Source organism: Sylvia atricapilla, chromosome 2 (genome assembly GCF_009819655.1).
Source record: "Sylvia atricapilla isolate bSylAtr1 chromosome 2, bSylAtr1.pri, whole genome shotgun sequence".
In the NCBI taxonomy this organism is placed as follows: Eukaryota; Metazoa; Chordata; class Aves; order Passeriformes; family Sylviidae; genus Sylvia; species Sylvia atricapilla.
Genome location: NC_089141.1, coordinates 8,645,765 through 8,663,324, shown reverse-complemented (window position 1 = coordinate 8,663,324; position 17,560 = coordinate 8,645,765). Strand labels below are relative to the sequence as shown.

At 41.9% G+C, this 17,560-nt stretch overlaps 2 protein-coding genes across 4 annotated transcripts in view; both read left to right on the top strand.

The window, feature by feature from the left end:
* SYNJ1 (synaptojanin 1) overlaps positions 1-8,309 on the top strand; it is a 50,182-nt gene extending 41,873 nt beyond the window's left edge. The window contains exons 27-32 of one of the 2 annotated variants that reach the window (XM_066340750.1): positions 788-826; positions 919-959; positions 1,812-1,920; positions 2,862-3,073; positions 4,680-4,703; positions 6,196-6,282. In XM_066340750.1, the coding sequence (XP_066196847.1) occupies positions 788-826; positions 919-959; positions 1,812-1,920; positions 2,862-3,073; positions 4,680-4,700 (422 nt within the window). In that variant the 3' untranslated portion in view covers positions 4,701-4,703; positions 6,196-6,282. Of the gene's footprint in view, positions 1-787; positions 827-918; positions 960-1,811; positions 1,921-2,861; positions 3,074-4,679; positions 4,704-6,195 lie in introns of both variants that reach the window. The other variant, XM_066340749.1, reaches the window with a different exon arrangement.
* A 1,221-nt stretch (positions 8,310-9,530) lies between these two features.
* On the top strand, positions 9,531-16,875 carry CFAP298 (cilia and flagella associated protein 298). 2 transcript variants are annotated; one of them, XM_066340761.1, is made up of 7 exons: positions 9,532-9,716; positions 11,534-11,701; positions 13,508-13,575; positions 15,267-15,425; positions 15,756-15,887; positions 16,292-16,387; positions 16,477-16,875. In XM_066340761.1, exons 1-7 carry the CDS (start codon positions 9,578-9,580, stop codon positions 16,585-16,587), a joined length of 873 nt encoding a protein of 290 aa, XP_066196858.1. In that variant the 5' UTR covers positions 9,532-9,577; the 3' UTR covers positions 16,588-16,875. The 2 variants fall into 2 exon arrangements, with proteins under 2 accessions (XP_066196859.1, XP_066196858.1); XM_066340762.1 differs by lacking the exon at positions 15,267-15,425 and having other exon boundaries at positions 9,531-9,716.
* The last annotated feature ends 685 nt before the right edge of the window (positions 16,876-17,560 follow it).

The following is a 17,560-nucleotide window of genomic DNA, read 5'->3' as shown; positions in this document are numbered from 1 at the left end:
TGTGGTTGGAAGGCACCTTTGGTGGTTATCCACTGCAGCTTCCTGCTCCAAGGAGGGTAGATTTTCACCAAGTTGCTCAGGGTGTGAGCTGCTTCACTGAGAACAGTACCCAAAAATCCATTCTGACTGGTTCCAGGGCAGTCTGATAGCTGGAAGCTGATTTGATAAACTGTGATGCACCACAGAGTTCCTTCCACTTACTGTCACTGACACAGTGGCTTTCCCTTCCTGGGAAAGGATTCAAGCCAGAATCCTAAACCTCCCTGCCTGGTAGAAATTGTGCATTTGTCTGAGCTAAAGGTAATTTTTTTCATCTTTTGCACTACCCAGTTTGAATGTTGCATCTGAGGTTGTCATCCGCGTGGCCATGGCGAAGCTGGTGCTCTAACAGATTGAACTTGTAAATGCAGAGAGTTGGGGTCAGGAACTGTTAGATTAGTTCTTTGTTTTAGCTGCTGCCGGTAGAACATCTACAGAATATACCACAAAACAAACAGCTTCCAACATGATTGAAAACACAGGGTCCCTGCACAAGTGTGTGTCTTTAGCATGCAATAAATAGGATGTGATTTAAATAATTTGTCATAAGAAGGGTCAAATTACTTCATGTGTGCCATAGGATAGGAGCATGTTAGTGACAGCTGGTGGATATGTAATCAATTCTGAAAAAATCACTGGTAGATCTCCTTGCTTCCATTCTCAATAGTAGTAATATAACATGGCCATCTAATACCCATTTCTGGCTTATCTAACATAGATAATCTAATTTTTTTTCCATGCTTCAAAGCACAAAAAAGCCCTGGAACACAAAGAAAAGATAACTTAGGTAATGGATACATGCTTTGTACTAATTATAATAGAGACAGAAGTTGATTTTGAAATAAGTGCTAAGTCAGTAATCTCCAATATCTCTTACAGTTCGTAATCAGCCTCCACATTCAGCGGGTACAACCAGACCGGTAGGTATTTTTTAAGATCATTTTCCTGCTAAGTGTCTGCTCTTTTATTACATCAAGGTTTCTGTTAGTCATAACAGATGTAAAGAAATCTGCATATTTGACTGGTCAGTTTACAGTTTCTATGAGTTAATTATCTCAGCAATTCTTATCTATTGACTAAAAATACTGTGGGGTGGGGAAGGAGGAGTGGGGAGAGGAAACCACATATGGACACACTGGATGTGACTTGATTGTTTTGCGTTCTGCAATCACATAATAGGCTCCCAAATACACACAATGCATTTCCTTTCCAGTAACTGCAAAGTTATTCTTTGTATTGTATGTTCCTACTGACTTGGTGTGATAAAATGCAGTATCTTCTGTACTGGAACATAAATCGTGATGGCAGTTAATTGCTTATAGGCCATTAATGGATTAAATAAGCAATTGACATCTTGTGATTACTTGTTGTGTCATGGAGTTTTGTACCTTGTTTTAAAGACTAATTTTCATAAAAGTCTTCATGTAAAAATGAAACATTCAACTGTTTCAGCAAATATTAGTACTGTGTTTCATTCCTTTATTTGCAGAACTGAACTGAAGGAAGGGAACTAAGGGATTTATGGGCATTCAAATGCTTCACGCAGAAAATCAAGAGATACCGTTGTAAAAATCCTTTGCTTTGAATTGAACCATCATCATGTTTTAAAAATATATTTTTTGTTCTTGCATATGCGTAAAAAACCAGATCAGCAGCTGTTATCAAAGAATTTATTTTTCACAGAATCCCGATTATTGTGAATCATTTAGCATAGATGACTACAGATCCAAAGTTGAACTAAAATACTTTCTTTTTTCCAACTTTTCTGTCAGACTGTTCCTCCTCGAGCTGGAGTTATCAGTGCCCCACAAAGCCATGTCCGTCCCTCGGGGGCAAGACCAGCACCTGAAACTCAGACCAAGCCAACTGAACCACCAAGGGGTAAGTTTCCTCTAGAAGTTAAATATAAATGCCACAGTACAGTCAAGCACTACAGTCTATGGTTTGAATGCTTTCTTTTCAACAGATATCTCCACTGTGCAGTAGAAATTAAGATTCTTGGATGTAATAGCATTTGGCAGTTTGTGTTAAGCGTCCAAAAGTGTTGCAGACCCTTTCTAGATGCTAATCTCAAGATCACATGAGATCTTGACCCATAGATTTCATGGTATCAGAGAAACTGTGCAAAGATTGCAGTGTTTGGTCTGAGCACACTGGTGTGTCCCATTCTGGTTGTTGATCACCAGATACTCTGTGCATTGGTAGTTCTGTAATTGTAAGATTTGGAATAGCATTTATGTCTGACTCTCAAAACAACTTCCTAAACTTATAGTTTAAAAAATCCCTTTATCTTTTATACAGATAAAAATATACGCTTTATAATAGCAACCTCCAAATATAACTGAAGTATATTTTGGAGTGACGTGGCTTCTGGTTCTGTGCCTTGTGTAAAATCACAGCATGGTTTGTGTTGGAAGGGACCTTGAAGGTCATTTTAACTCCAAGCCTCTGGCTATGGTCAGGGCCCCCTTCCACTATCCCAGGTTGCTCCAGGCCACATCCAGCCTGGTCTTAGGCACTTCCAGGGATCCAGGGGCAGCCACAGTTTCTCTGGGCACCCTGTGCCAGGGCCTCCCCACCCTCACTGGAAAGAATTTCTTCCTGATATCCCATCTAACCTTGCCCTCTATCAGCTTAAACTTAAGTAACAATTTTTTAATGGAGGTCTGCTGAGTTTGTGATGATTTCCAGTCCCACTGCCATGAACACCTGCTGTTCTCACAGCCCCTTCTCTGCAGTTCTCTCTGCTGCTTCCCCATCCTGCCATCCTTAAGATCCATTACAATTCCTCACCATGAAAATCACTGCAAATGTACTTCCAGGCTCACCACTGCTTCCTGAACCACTAAAGCCTCAGGCTGCTGGACCTGCTCAGCCCAGCACTCCTGTGCTAAGGATGCAGGAGCCCCTGATCCCTGCGGCACCGCATCCATCTCAGGCAAGTGCCCCGCAGAGTCTGGAGCCCCCCCAGCCGCCACCTCGTAGCCGCTCATCTCACAGTTTGCCTTCTGAACCTGCTCCCTCCCAGCAGCAAGTAAGTAAAAAAAAACATTGTAGGTACCTTCTTTCACTGTGTAAATTACCACAGCTTATACTGTATGCTGCAGACCTATGAGGAGCCCTTAGAGCAAGCACAGAAACAAAAACAAGGGTCCAAGGATTGGATTCCATGATCATGGGGCTGTAGGAGAGTAATGATTGCTTGTGTGTTGTTCATGAATAACTAACATCTTAAATACTAAACACTGAATTTAGGATTGCTTACAAAGGCCTTACAATTTATAGACAGCTCATTCTTAAAATGTTGTCATTTGGTGACTTTGTATGGAAAAACACTGAACCTAAGAAATTTAATTTTATAATGATATGTGCATGACAAGCTGTATAGTAAGTACCTAGCACAGATTTTAAATAGTTATTGCAGTAGTTATTGATGTGGTGCTTTATGTTGGCGATCTTTCATTGAAGGGAGATGATACTGATAAACAAGTTAATAAATTAAATCAATATATTAATAAATACTTAAGAGAAATAGAATTCTCCTCATTCCCCCGTGTCAGTTAAAATACAGAAACCTATCCACATAATGTGAAAATTTCATACAGTAACATTAACATTCTGTTTTCTGGGACAATTTAGATTGTTATGATAAAAAAACACTGACTTTTTCTAGGAAAAGCCATAGTTTCTTACTACTGCTTAAAAATGCAGAAGCAGGTTTTCAGTGCTGCTCAGGTTTTTCGTTATGCCTGTATCTGAAGCCCTTTTTTGCTACAGTAGTTCACGCCTATTTTGTACCACAGTGAAGCAGCCAAATTCAGTCCTCAGTGAGCTGATTTTTGAATTCAAATTGAAAAAAAAAAAATCTTTAAATGCTTTTACTTTCTTTCTCCTGAACCTCTTTCTTTGTCTGTGAGCTGCTTTTAATTTTGGAAACTTAGACCAAAAATAGTTTTCTGAGGAAGGGTCTTTTAAAAAAAACAGTCTTTTGAGAGGTAGTGAATTCCAGGCTCATTCTTCTATGCAAATCTTGATTGTGATATTGAAGAAAATAAATATTTCCTTATAAAAATAATTGCTTGTACAGTGTGAATAATCAGGACTCTATACAATCCATACATTGAAAAAGAGAATGAGTTATTGTAAATAGATCTTTTTCAATGTAAAGAAAGGAACTTCTAGAGTTCCACAGAATGAGAGGCATTATGGCTTTTTTAGCTTGCAAAACTGTTACTGTAGATGAGGGATAATACCAATACAGTTCCCAGAATGAGAGCTGTGGGGCTTTTCATGTTAATAGATGACTAGAATTAGACCATCTCTGCTCAGATTCTGATAAAATTCTTTTATTTCTCATCTCCAAAAAGTATTACAATCAGCTGCATAATGAGTGTCTGTAAGGAAATATCATTAGAATGGACTTGAGTTGTTTTTTTATGACTTAATAGTCGAGCTTACAGTAGAAATCAAAAGAAACTGAAAATTTAGTGTAGTGTGTAGTAAATAGTTGTGGTTTGTATTCATAGCTCAAAAAACGGCTTTGTGACAACTTCTGAAAGTATTTTTAATGTGAGGTTGCTTTGTTACTTGGATTTTCTTCCTAATTTTCTTTCCTTTGATGTCTGTTTCTCTTTCACAAGCAGGAGCAACCGTCAGGGTAACAGGTATCTGACTATTTACCAATCTTGTATGTGGTCTCCATCTATTCAAGCAGAAAAGATGTATGAATGTTGTTTTCATACATCTGCAGTCCCATCCCCGTTAAAAACCACCTGTCTGCATTCATGGATTGACTGTCATACCATAGTTTGCTTTTTCCTTTCATAGTGCGTTTAAAACTGAGACTGCATTTATTAGGGCCAGAGCAGCTATTTTGCATCATCATCTATGAAACAATTGGACCCTCACCTGTGTTGCTTAGTCACTGCTGAACCTCCTGATCTTGGTCTGTCTGGGGAAAAAAAAGATCAGTGTTGGCAATAAATGTTCTCTTTAGTGCAAATAAATCCTAATGCTATTGCACTGTCAATTTTTTTCCCCAAAATGAATCCCATATATCACATTCCTCAAGGAACAGAAGACTTACTGTGACACAAAGTAAAACAATGTTTGTTGCAATTTTAAAAACATTTGATTGCAGAATTACTCAAAGCAAATTTTTACTTAAAGCCAGGAGCAATTTGGATTCATAGTTTGAGATCTTGTACTTTTAAATGACTGCAGGACTTAAGCAGCTGGTGCCAATCTGTGTTTGATTTCTATTCCTTCTACAGTTCAATTTTTCACGTTTTCCCCTAAGTTACTCAGTTGCTTCATTTTAATATTTTTCTGCTAAATACTTCAGCTACAGATAGTCAGTTTAACTGTTTGGGTATATTAAGTCTATCTGTTAAAATCATAAAATCTTTTTGTGACTTTTGAATTCTTAGAAGCTGTTTTAACTTAAGCTTAATGCATTTGATAAGGGGAAGCTCCAAACTCTGTTCTGTCGGTGTGCATGCTGAACAAAGTAGATAATCCACCTTTTTGGACAGTTTGTACAAGTGAAAAAGTTGTTTGAAGCAGTGTATAAAAACAGGAATATTTTGGTTTGAAAAGCTGAGAAGTTCTATGGAGAAAACTGTCTTCTCCAGAGATAACTTGTTATTTTAATTATGAAACCAGCGATTGTCTGTTTCCATGCCAGGAAGTACTGGAGATGCCTACAGATGCCTGTCTACATAGAAATGTCTGACTGCATATACTAATAACACTAATGTTTCCTTTCATTGTGGTGCTTTAATGCTGCTTGTAACATCAGTATGATAAACTCCCAATGTAACTTGGAGCTCTTTTAATTTCATACTTGTGCTGGGCTATCCCTTCCTTAGAATACAGTAGCATTCCCCAAACGTTTTCTTACCCAAAGTTCACCTAGTGTTTTTTGCTGGGATTGGGACCTGCAGGAAGTAGGTTCCAGCTTCATCAACCACCAAGGAGGGGGGAGTGGTGTTCAATAACTTTCAGGCATTTTGTTAGGGAAGGGGTTCAGGCTGTTGTTTCCATTCTAGCTAAAACAAAACCAGGCTAAAGTTTCAGCTGAGGAGTGAGAAGGGGGGCAGTAGGAATAATCTGGAACCAGCTGCATGATTCCTGAGCATATTGTTTCCTTTGCAGCTGAATCCCAACGGGACATATGGCACTAACCCTGAACCCCAGCTCAGCAGTGACCCTTTTGAAGACCTGTCGTTTCAGCTGCTCGTGTCCAAGATGCAGACGTCTGTCCGAACATCACCTGCTCCAACCTTAAACCAAAAGGAGTTGATACAATTGCCTTCAGCAAGGCAAAGAAATGCAGATAATTTGAATACTGTAAATTGCATGCCAGCGATGCCTCCTATCCCAACCTTTCACTCATCACAGGAACATCAGCACAGCTCTCCAAATCCATTTATTACTGGGCTGAACTGCTCAAATCCATTCACTGAAAGAACTCCTAACGCTGGGAACCCATTTAGGACGGAAACGCGGGAGTCTGGGATAACCTCACAGGTACTGGTAGGACCCACTGCTTCCCACACATTCCCTGCTCTGCCCCCTCCCAGCTGTAACACAAGCAAGCCTGTCTTTCCTGTGGATGCAGCTGACAGTACGTTTTGCTTGCGAAGCAAATCTCTCAAGGTGGGAAACGTGCAGCCCAAAGGGTGGGTGACGTTTGACGAAGACGAGAACTTTAACATGAAGCTAAAGCCATCTGCGAGCGTTCCGGATTTTAAGCGACTCGGCTCCAGGAAATCCTCTGGATGCCCAGGTTTGCTGGGAACTGAACAAAAGGCTTTCCTTTGTTCAGACTTCAACCTTGATGGTGACTGGAATAAAAGTTCTACTGATTGCTTCTGTACAATGCCAGCAAGAAAGCCACCTGCACCCCCTGTGCCATCCAGAGCGACCAGCAACAGGTCCCCTGCAGATCCCTTCCCCTCCCTGGCACCCAAGGTGTCACCAACTCGTGATTTTACAGACAGATAAGATGGTCAGAGATACAAAAGGTTATATTTGTTGCTACATTTATCCAGTAGAATAATTGGGCATTTGAGATTATTCTGTGTGCAATAATTAATTGTTAAATGCACTGAAACTTAACTCTGCTCATAAACAGCCACTTCTGCTTGTGTACAAATTTTGAATGTGTATATATGGTAGAGCACAAAAAATGGTCTGAAGTTTATTAGGATCTCAATGAAATAGTATTTGAACTGACAAAAAGAGAAGTGTGAGCTATTGTCTCACTAAAACTTACAAATCCTGGACACAGATTTTGCTTAGGGAGCTCTTTCATTTCTGTTCTCCTTTGTGGAATTTCACAAGACGAGGCACCCTGCTGGTAGCCTCCCCCCTCCCTTTTGACTGTTTTGTTTTGGTAGTTGATATTTATAAGTATTTACCAAAGAGCTGCCAAAGTTTGTTGAGATTTGAGTGTTGACAAGTATTGTTAAGAAGCTGTTTAATTTATAACAGAGGCTATGGATATTTGTAAGGCTTATATTTGAATTCGAGGCACAAAAAAATAGTTTACTTTCAAACTAGAAACAGAACTTTGCATATTAATATATTCAATTAATCTCCTGTGTCAGTACATTTCAGTTACTAAATCCTATTGTGACATACACTCACTAGCACTAATTCAGAATAATTGTTCCGTATCATCCATTTATTCATTGCTATTTTAACTATACTTTTTTTTTTCCCCACAAATTGGAAACAGCTGATACAGCAAGCTTTTCCTCAACCTCTGGAAAAAAGTCCCCTTGGCCTTTGAGATACAAAGCAGTATTTACCAGTTGCAGCCTATGTAGTCTGCCAGCCAGGGGTTGAAACAACACGCTTGGATTGTATTTAGAGTAGTGAAATATCCCAGGGCAACACGCTTTTTAAATCCTCAAATGCTCTCACAATGTGATCCATGAAATAATCCACTATTCCTTCGGACAGCCCCTGGTTAGCCACGAGCTGCAGCTGCCTAGAGGAGTGATAGTGAGTTTTCTATTGCGCTTTTTTCCATTCTGGTCATTCAAGTTGTACATTTGGAACAGCAGTGGTACTACTTGTGCTTCAGTGTGAATTACCTTGTTTTATGCTGTTGCTGCAAACATCTGTGTGGTTGATGTTTTGGTATATTCTTACATTAGCAAACCAAATTCAGGTGGGAACTTTTGCTAGTGGGAGTCACGTGATAAATATGTTGTCAAATATTTAATTGCAGTGATTAAAAACTATCTGTCTGAACTGTACCTGGCGTGCGGCACCTCTGCACTTCACAGGACTGTGGGGACCATCGAGAATGCTCCAGAATTGCAGTGTCTACATATATATATATATGTGTGTGTGTGTATATATATGTATGAGCTGAAGTAAGGCCCTGCCACGTGTTGACGGGAGCAATGAGCAACAGTGGATGCTCTGAAAACACAGAGGATGGAGGTGAGACCCACTCCCCACGTGTCCCTGGACTCTCGGTGTTCCCTGTCCTGGTGTTCCCGCTCACCTGTCCATGGCTGAGTCCACTGGTATGTGTGAAATATCCCACCCTTATGGTCTGGGTGGTCATGTTCCCTCTGTGCCCCCTATGTCACCAAATTCTCCTAAATCTTTAGGATAAATAAAACCCTCTACAAACATCTTTTTAGTGTCAGCAAGTCAGGCATTACTTCATTCTTGGGCAGCAGGGGCTGTGTGGCTGACAAAATTCCAGCCTCCATGCAGACACAGAACTTTCTCACTTACACATTTTTAGTAAAGAAAGACATTAACGTTCATTGGTTCTAAATTAAATCATAATCTTTCATTAAATAGTATTTTGTCATTTAGTGGTTGATTTCTCACTTCTTACACTAATTACTCCGTATTTTTAGTCCTTTATATCTTTCCCTTTAGTAGGGAATTTCCAGCGTGTATACTGAGTTTTTATCTGGTAGTTTCTTCAGACTGACCTTGTGATCCATAAATTCTGCATTCTGGATGTCCAGCCTCACCAATCCCTCTTTCTCTCCCGGGCTTTGTTCATTGGACAGATCGGAGTTTATCGAAACTGGGTGTTCCAGGACTTTACCCCAGCTGTCCCCACAAAAGCAGCTTATACCAGCTTTGCTAAATACTGCCTGAGAGTAATTTAAGAATAGCCCACTACTGATAATTTGCATACATATATAGGTGATGATTAATTGAAACAATTAATTTTAAAGTTTATTAAACTCCCTACCTGCCATTATTAAGGCCAACGGCGGGCAGGGCGCGGGCCCTTTAAGCGGCTCCCGTCCCCTCACGGGGCGGCCGGAAGTGAGCGCGGTGCGGGACCGGCGGCGGCGCCGCTGCGGCGGGACCGGAGCGTTCCGGAGGCTCCCGAAGGATCCCGGTGCTCCCGGCTGAGGCGGCAGCGGCCCCGCCGCGCCCTCAGAGCCTCCCTGAGCGCCGGGCGCGGGCGGTCCCCTGCCTGAACTCCTGTATCCTCCCTCCCTGCCTCCGGTATCCAGGGACTCGGCCCCGTTGCTGAGGGCCCGCCATGGTGCGGCTGCACGTCAAGCGCGGCGGCGAAAGCTTGTTCCTGCTGGAGACGCCGGGCAGCGTCCGCCTGTCCGAGCTGGCGCCGCTGGCCGCCCGCATCCACAACGGGCGGCTGAAGGTGCAGCGCCTGTGCTTAGGTACGGCTTGGGGCCGCGGGGGGCGGGAACCGCCCGGGCAGCGGAACGCGCCGCCTCCGCTCGTAACGGGGCCGTGATGGCACAGCGCAGCCGCGTGTTAATTCTCCTGGCTTTGACGTTTTGGGAAGGGCACTGGACAGCGCCGAAAACTCTCCCGCTGCCTGTGCCGGCAGCGGCTGCTTAAAGCAGGGAATCGCGGCATGGTTTGGTTTGGGAAAGGACCTTAAAGCTCACGCAGTCTCACTCCCTGCTGTGTGGGCATGGACACCTTCCACTGTCCCAGGTTGCTCCAAAGCCCCGTCCAAGCTGGCCTTGCACATTTCCAGGGTTCCAGGAGCAGCCACGGCTTCTCTGGTACGCTGTGCCAGGGCCTCACAGGGAAGCATTTCTCCTCACTATCCCATCTAACCCTCCTCTCCGACAGTTCGAAGACATTCCCACTTGTCTTGTTACTTTGTTACTCTAGGCCCTTGTCCTAAGTCCTGAAGGAGGGAGTGAAGTGCTCGCTAGTCACCAGCAGTGCCCCAACCTGTGTGTGAGGTTATACTGGCTGTTATAAACGAGGCCGTAGATCCGGTGTTAATTAAAAATAATGGCCAGTCGCTTATTGTAACAAAATGACTACTGGGACAGCAGAAGGGTCAGGCTAGTCCCGAACCCTTTACAACAAGCCAGGGTAACAAAATACACGTAGTACTATACTGGCTCTTCCCCCTACGGGTGACCGTATCCCTCAGGAGAAAGGCAACCCTCAGTCCATCATTCTCTCTTTATATCCTCTATCCTCTTGATTGGTGGATTCAGGATCCTCGATGGGAGTGGCTCATTCTCCAGAGTTCTCTTGGTCTTTAGCAGGGGCTCCTCTGGACCAGTCATGCTTTCCCACCTTTGAATGATTGGTCAGTTGTGTCCACACCAATCATGGCCCGGACTGATGTTCTGCTTTGGAGCCTTCTGTGGAGGAATAAAGATTCCCCCCCCCTTTACCTTTTCTTTCTTTCTTTCTCTGGCATCAGCATTGTAAATATTCTAACAACCCTTCAACTGTAACTTCTTACACTCGTAACTATTCAGAACTTGTAGTGACAATTATACAAACTTGCAATCACAACTATACAAAACTTGCAATAACAACCCGTACAAAGTTACGAATGGGAACAAAACTTGTACATGAACAAAACTTATAAGATACATATCTATACCCTTACAGCTAAAAAGATCTAACTTTAAACATTTAGGACGCTGGCCACCAACAGCATACTCTGCCACGCAGTAGAGTCAGTGACATGTCTGAATTAGTGCAGAGTTCACTTCTGAGGCAGCTTTAAAAAAACATTTCCCACCGCACCATGGGGCTGTCCGAGCAGAGATTCCTGTCAGGTGAGCCTGGGGGTGCTAATCGTTCCACATGGATTGGGAATGTGCTGTCCACCCACACCTGCTGTGTAACAGCCACCGTGTTTGTGGGGTGTCTGAGGCCATACTGATGCTGCTCTGAAATTTAAAAAAATCTGACCAGGGAAATACCAAAAAGAAAATGCTTATGGCCAATAAGTACCATGAGGGTCTGCATCCCTGCAAGTGTAATTTGTTATGTTGTTTTATGGGTATGGAAAATGTATAGATTTCAGCGTAATTACACCGTCCGTATTTATATATGTGTGTTTATATCCCTTATTTTTTATTCCCTGTACTTAACCTGTTCAGAAATTAAAATCTAGGGGTAAGGTTTACCTGCATGTACATGGTATGAAAAGCTCTTGTAAATGGACTGTAGTAACAGAGACTTTTAATCCTGTTCTCTAAACATTCTGAAGAGATGGAGGAGCTGGCAGAGCATGGTATTTCCTTACCTTACAATATGCAAGGATTAACAGATGAGCAGATTGAAGAGCTGAAGTTAAAGGATGAGTGGGCAGAGAAGTGTGTCCCAAGCGGTGGAAGCGTCTTCAAGAAGGATGAAATGGGGCGAAGAAATGGATTTGGTAAGTCAAATGTCAGTGCTTGTCTCTTTCCCTTCAGACACACACAATCCATAATATAACAGGGAACAACAAACCCCAAATTCTGGGATGGGGTAGCCAAACTAAGTTCCACACACAGGAACTCTGTCTTGGGTTAGAATCTGGGGTAATGCTAATTAATAAGCCTGAAGAGCAGTATCTCTCTGCAGCACATAAACAATCACCAGGAGCAAGTTTGACTGTTTCAGTTTAGTTTACTCTCCCCATTTGAAAATGTACACTTGAGAACTGGTTTTCCCTGGGGACTCCAAGATACATTTACAGGTTGATTTTCTAATACTTCTCCTCTTTTCTCACTGACTGGGACTCATATTCACTGATCATGTGTTTGTAAGTGGGAGGACAGCCTTGTGATATTGATAAAGTTAGAATATTATACAGTGTGTATATGTAAGCCAAACCAAGTAGTATTAAATGATGTACTCAAGTGGGGCATAAACTGGGAATGAGTATGCTTTAACTGGACTTTTGTTTTTGAGGACAGGCTTTTTATAGCAATTAAAATAGATAACTGTGATGCGAAATGTACAGTGTATCAGCAAAACTGTCTTCACTGTTCGATTGAGGTTTTAATTGGAAAAGTCAGAAAACTGCCAGCTGTCATGCCCAGTTTTAAAGCATATCTGCTAGTACAGTCCACAATAGTCTGGTAGGGAAGGAGCCTTGGTTTGTTGTGGAGGGGATGCGATTATGGTTGTTGCTTTCTACTGAGGACCTGTGGTGATGCATTTTGTTTAGATTCACCTTTATATTCATTTTGTAAAGCTATATGCAATGGTTTGTTCTATGTACCCCCCCCCCCCGCCATGTTCTTCCCTTTATGGTTTCCCCTCAGTTACAGTTATCTGTCAGTCATTTGTTATATAACCCCCTGGTCCTGTCAGTCACTCGGGGGCCTCTCCCTGTGTCCAGAATGTCCAAGGAGAGCGTCGAGTGACTGGACAGGATCCAGGCTTCCCCCTCCCCTCCCATTATTTTCTGTATGGTTATTGCACCTGTCTATTGTATGTTGAGCCAGACCCTGACTGTACCCCATTGGCCTCTGACTGAACGCTCCCCTGTGTTACACCCCCCCTTAAAAGTTGTTGCAGAGTCCTACTCGGGGGTCTCTCTGAGGTTGGTAACCCAAGGTTAGGACTCCACGTCAGAGCCCAATAAACCCCTGTTGGATTTACCCCCTCGAGAGTCCCTCCTTTATTCTCCTTGCCCTGGCCACGCTGTGCTCCTGATTAGCCAAGACTCAGATATTGCTGTGGTGTCAGGGCTGATGAGACTCAGTGATATACGCACTGCTGCAGAGTGACGCCCAGACATGGGGCAGCCAGAGCACACTTTTCTGCAGGGACCTTTGTCCTAAATGAAGTTCCAGATCACAGAATCATGGAGTCATAGAGTAGTTTGGGTTGGAAAGGCCTTTAAAGCTGATCCACTTCTGCTCCCCTGCAATGGGCAAGGACACTTTCCACTAGACTACATTGCTCCAAGCCCTGTCCAACCTGGAACACTTCCAAAGATGGGGCAAATACCAGTCACATGTCATTGGGAAAAGTAAGTTTGTTGTTCCCATGAAAAACCCAGCTTGTTTCTTAAGCTAGTAAGAAATTCAGGAATGAACCATCTATCTGGTAAATAGACTGTAGCTGAGTGGCATTTCTCCAGCCTTATGATTTGATACTGTTTCATTTGCTCATAGTGGAGTCTGGACAGGATGTGTGCTTGGTTTCTTTACAGTAAGTGTAGACTATGAAATATGTCTCTTACTTTTAGCTCCAAATGAAAAAATGCAGCAAGTTATAAAGAAGACAATAGAAGAAGCCAAGGCATTAATCTCTAAGGTAAGTTTCCTCAAGTGGTGTGTGGGGCTTTCCTAGTAAGTGCAGCGGAGTTCAGCATCTTAAATAAAATCAGACTTTTTTTTCAGTGCAAGGGATGACAGTTGTTGAGAAATGCCATGAAGTGCTGTAAATAGTCTAATAAAACCTGATCTTTTGGTTAATGATTTTCTTTAAGGCTTTTAGCAAGTGGTTCAACAGGTTAAAGAATCAGATACTAAACTCCAAGGGAATGCTGGCAGCTGAGCCCATGTGGAACGATTAAATCACATTCAGTTTTATCCTTGCAATTTGCTATTGATGTGTTCTTTGGGTGAATGCTTGTCATGCTTTCTGGTGAAAAATTAACTGCATTCTGTGCTGTTCTTGGACTTAATGAAGTCTTTTGACTTTTATGTGTAATTAATTGAAATATGTGTTCTAATCTCTTAGATTATCACAGATGGTTTGGTTTGGAACCTTAAAGCTCATCCAGTTCCACCCCACTGCCATGGGCAGGGACACCTTCTACTAGACCAGGCTGCTCAGAGCCCAATCCAGCCTGGCCTTGAACACTTTAGGGATTGGGCAGGGGTTAGGCCTTGGTTTGACAAGCACTTGGACTCATGCTTAGTCCTGCTGTGTGTGTGTTTTCAAAGACAAGCACAAGGTTTGCCCTGGTGGGATGGTGCTCTCAGGCATTCAGATTCACATTGCCAAATCTGTAGGTGCTCTCTGTTGTATTTCAGCTTTTGTATGACTGTGAAACACAAATTTAGTAATATTTATGAATGGAGTTAAGGATAGTTAGGAAAGTGGTTTGTTTGGTTCACCACTTTATGATGACAAAAAAGAAGAAATGTGCCTATGTATTTGAGGTTGTACTGCCCAGTTAACCAGATCAAGAACATCCACAAGGAGGCAACATTCTCTTACCTTAGTACATAAGAAACTGTTAAATCTCTCGGGAAGACCTTTATTTCTTTTCTTCCAGATGTGTCATGTTTCTCCTTTATCCTTGCAATAGGATTTGGAATGATCTCAAGTACTTGTTCTTACAGATCTCTGCATGAGCTGTGCAGTTTGCTAAGCTTTACACTTCTGCTCACATGTGCTCTATTTTTTTCTCATGTTTTGAGCCCCTTCTCCATCCCTCACTTTAATTTTTCTGGCTTAAATCATGTTCATGAATCACATGTGCTTGGAGCCAGAGCATTGCTGTCTGGCTTCTGTGGTCATACGTGTCCTGGTTTGAGTCCTGTGTTCCAAAGGCAGTTGTCTCCTGCACAGTTTAGTGAAGATCTATCTCCCTTTTTTGTTTCCTCCCCCATCTCATGTAAGTAGGCTAAACAGAGGGGCCAAAGGTGAGAGGTGTATTCCTGTAGTGGCTTCATGTTCGCCAATTCCCATTTCTCAAAATTAGTGTAGTGGTTTGAGTGTCTACCTGAATCATTTACTCTTTTTCTGCTGTGAGATGGGATTAGGAGAAAGCAAAGCAGGCTCCAACTCCAAAGGTATAAAGATAGGTTTATTAACAGACATTAGTATACCGACTATAGTCAGTATTCCAATGAGGAAATTTGCCCTCCTAATATCTTTGTGCAGCCTGTTAAACTCTGCTCAGATATCCCATCACTTAACATCTGAACTGGCCACAAAGCAAAGCCTTCCTGCAGGTTTGCTTGTATTGCCAATGACCCCTGTCTGTATTTCAGAAACAAGTCCAGGCCAATGTGTGTGTTAATATGGAGATGGTGAAAGATGCCTTGGAGCAGCTCCGAGGGGCTGTGATGATTGTGTATCCAATGGGATTGCCTCCTCACGATCCAATCAGGATGGAGTTCGAAGATAAAGAAGACCTGTCAGGAACTCATGTATGCAGTAATGTAGTCCCATTATGTGTAGTCCTGGGTTAAAGATGGGCTAGGCTGTTCTTTGTCTTATCAGTGAAGGTTTTTTCTCCAGTATGGAGAATTTGTTGCCTGAAGTGTTTTTATTAGATTAAGATTGAATGGAATATAAATTAAAATTCCATGGATGAGTATGAGGAGAAAGATGTAGGAGTGTAAAATTACACTTCATATTAGGAATTCTAGAAAGATTCCCCCCCACACCCCCCTCCCCGAAAAAAAACCTGGCATTGAAAAAACTAAAGTAAGAAACAACACCCCCCCCAACTCTTTACCTTGTTTATTTTGTAACAGGCTGGAACTGAGGTTATAAAAGATTCAGAAGCACAGTTATGGTGGGCAGGAAAGCAGTTAGAAGAAACAAAGTTGCTCTCTGACTACGTAGGCAAAAATGAGAAAACAACCATCATTGTCAAGATCCAGAAAGTGAGTATTGCTGGGAGCTCTACAACCTCCTCACCTTCGGTTGTCTGTTCTCCGTGGAAGACAACTATCCATAGGAGTATAAAATGCATTAGATTAGTTCCAACTTGAGCATCTTAAAACTGTACACCTATTTTAAGGTTTGAATGGATTATACTCCGAGTTTTTCTTTAGTAATTCATTAACCTGTTTACATACTGTAGTTGCTATTTCTCGCTCTATAGTATTTTGTGAAGTACAACAAAGAGGTATTTAAAGAATAAGTGAAATGCAAACTGAAAAGTTTGAAAAGTAGGCATGCATTATTAAATTTGAGTTGCCTGAAGAAAGATTTTTGATGTCTTTGTGTAGCAGCTTCTCCTTTATATCACAAATGCCATCAGCAACGTGTACCATTTCCCTTCCAGAAGGGACAAGGAGCTCCAGGGCGGGAGCCTGTGATCAGCCATGAGGAGCAAAAAGAGATGATGCTGTACTACCACAGGAAGCAGGAGGAGCTGAAGGTAAGTGTTCCTTTGCTGCCCGAGAGCTGGGCTGCTCTGGCAGAGCTAAGGCTGCCTCCCTCACCGCCTCCCTCCCCTCTCTGCCACAGAAACTGGAGGAGGAGGACGACGACTCGTTTCTCAATGCTGAGTGGGCAGACAACCATGCTCTGAAAAGGCAATTTCATGGTGTAAAAGACATCAAATGGGGTCCAAGATGAAGCTCTGCAGACCCCTTCTTAAGCTGTTTGGTTGATGCTCTTGTTTGCAGCAAGGAGTTGTGTTGTGTGTGGTAGATTCTTCTGACAGCAGCTGAAATTGTCACCTCTGTGGCCTTAGATGTTCAATAAATGTTCCTATTTCTCTGTGACTGCAGCAGCACTTTTATTCGCAAAGAAATGGACAAATTCTCTTGATGTTTGGTATTTTATTAGAAACTTGTAATTTGGATATGGAAATGTCAATCTGTTTCATAGATAACATATCTAGTAAATGTGCACTGCAATGTTTGGTGTTGTTCAGAGTGGTCTTTATACTTTCTCCTCATTCTTGCATTACTATTAGATGATTTACTCTGGAGAAGATACTTTGTTTTATAGGAAATCAGTTTGCCCCAGCTAATCCAGGGAGAACTAAGGTTTTTTATGTGCTTGTTCACATAAAAGCTTTCAACATAGCTATTTCCAAGCTGTCATTTCGATATGAGTGAACTTCTTAATAATTGCTTAAAGGAAGTGTTTTTATAGTAACACTAGTTACATCCTCATGGAATGCTTAATTTTCATTCTTTGGGTTTAGTTTTTCTTGCTGGTTTGCAGAGGTTAACAGTAATTTGTATACAAAAATAAGCATAATTTGCAGGTAGATTGGATAAAGCCAAGTTTAATAGGACCAGATCTCTTAGGATGGAAGTAAAAAAATCGTCATTTTCTGTATTAGTATGTGAAGAAACATCAATTAAGTCAAGTGTTTGCTGAACTCACAGCTTAAAGATTGGATGCAGAAAAGATAATTCATGCCATTCAGTGAACTGTTCACGGTGGTCTTACTTCAATCACTGATTTTTTTACTTTTAGGGAAGTTAGGTGTCTGGTAGTTTTTCTTGAATCTTGACTTTACAGTAACATGACTTTTTACAAAAAGAAAAATCAGCACTTCTGAGTTGAAAAACCTCAACTATTTTTTACTTAAAAT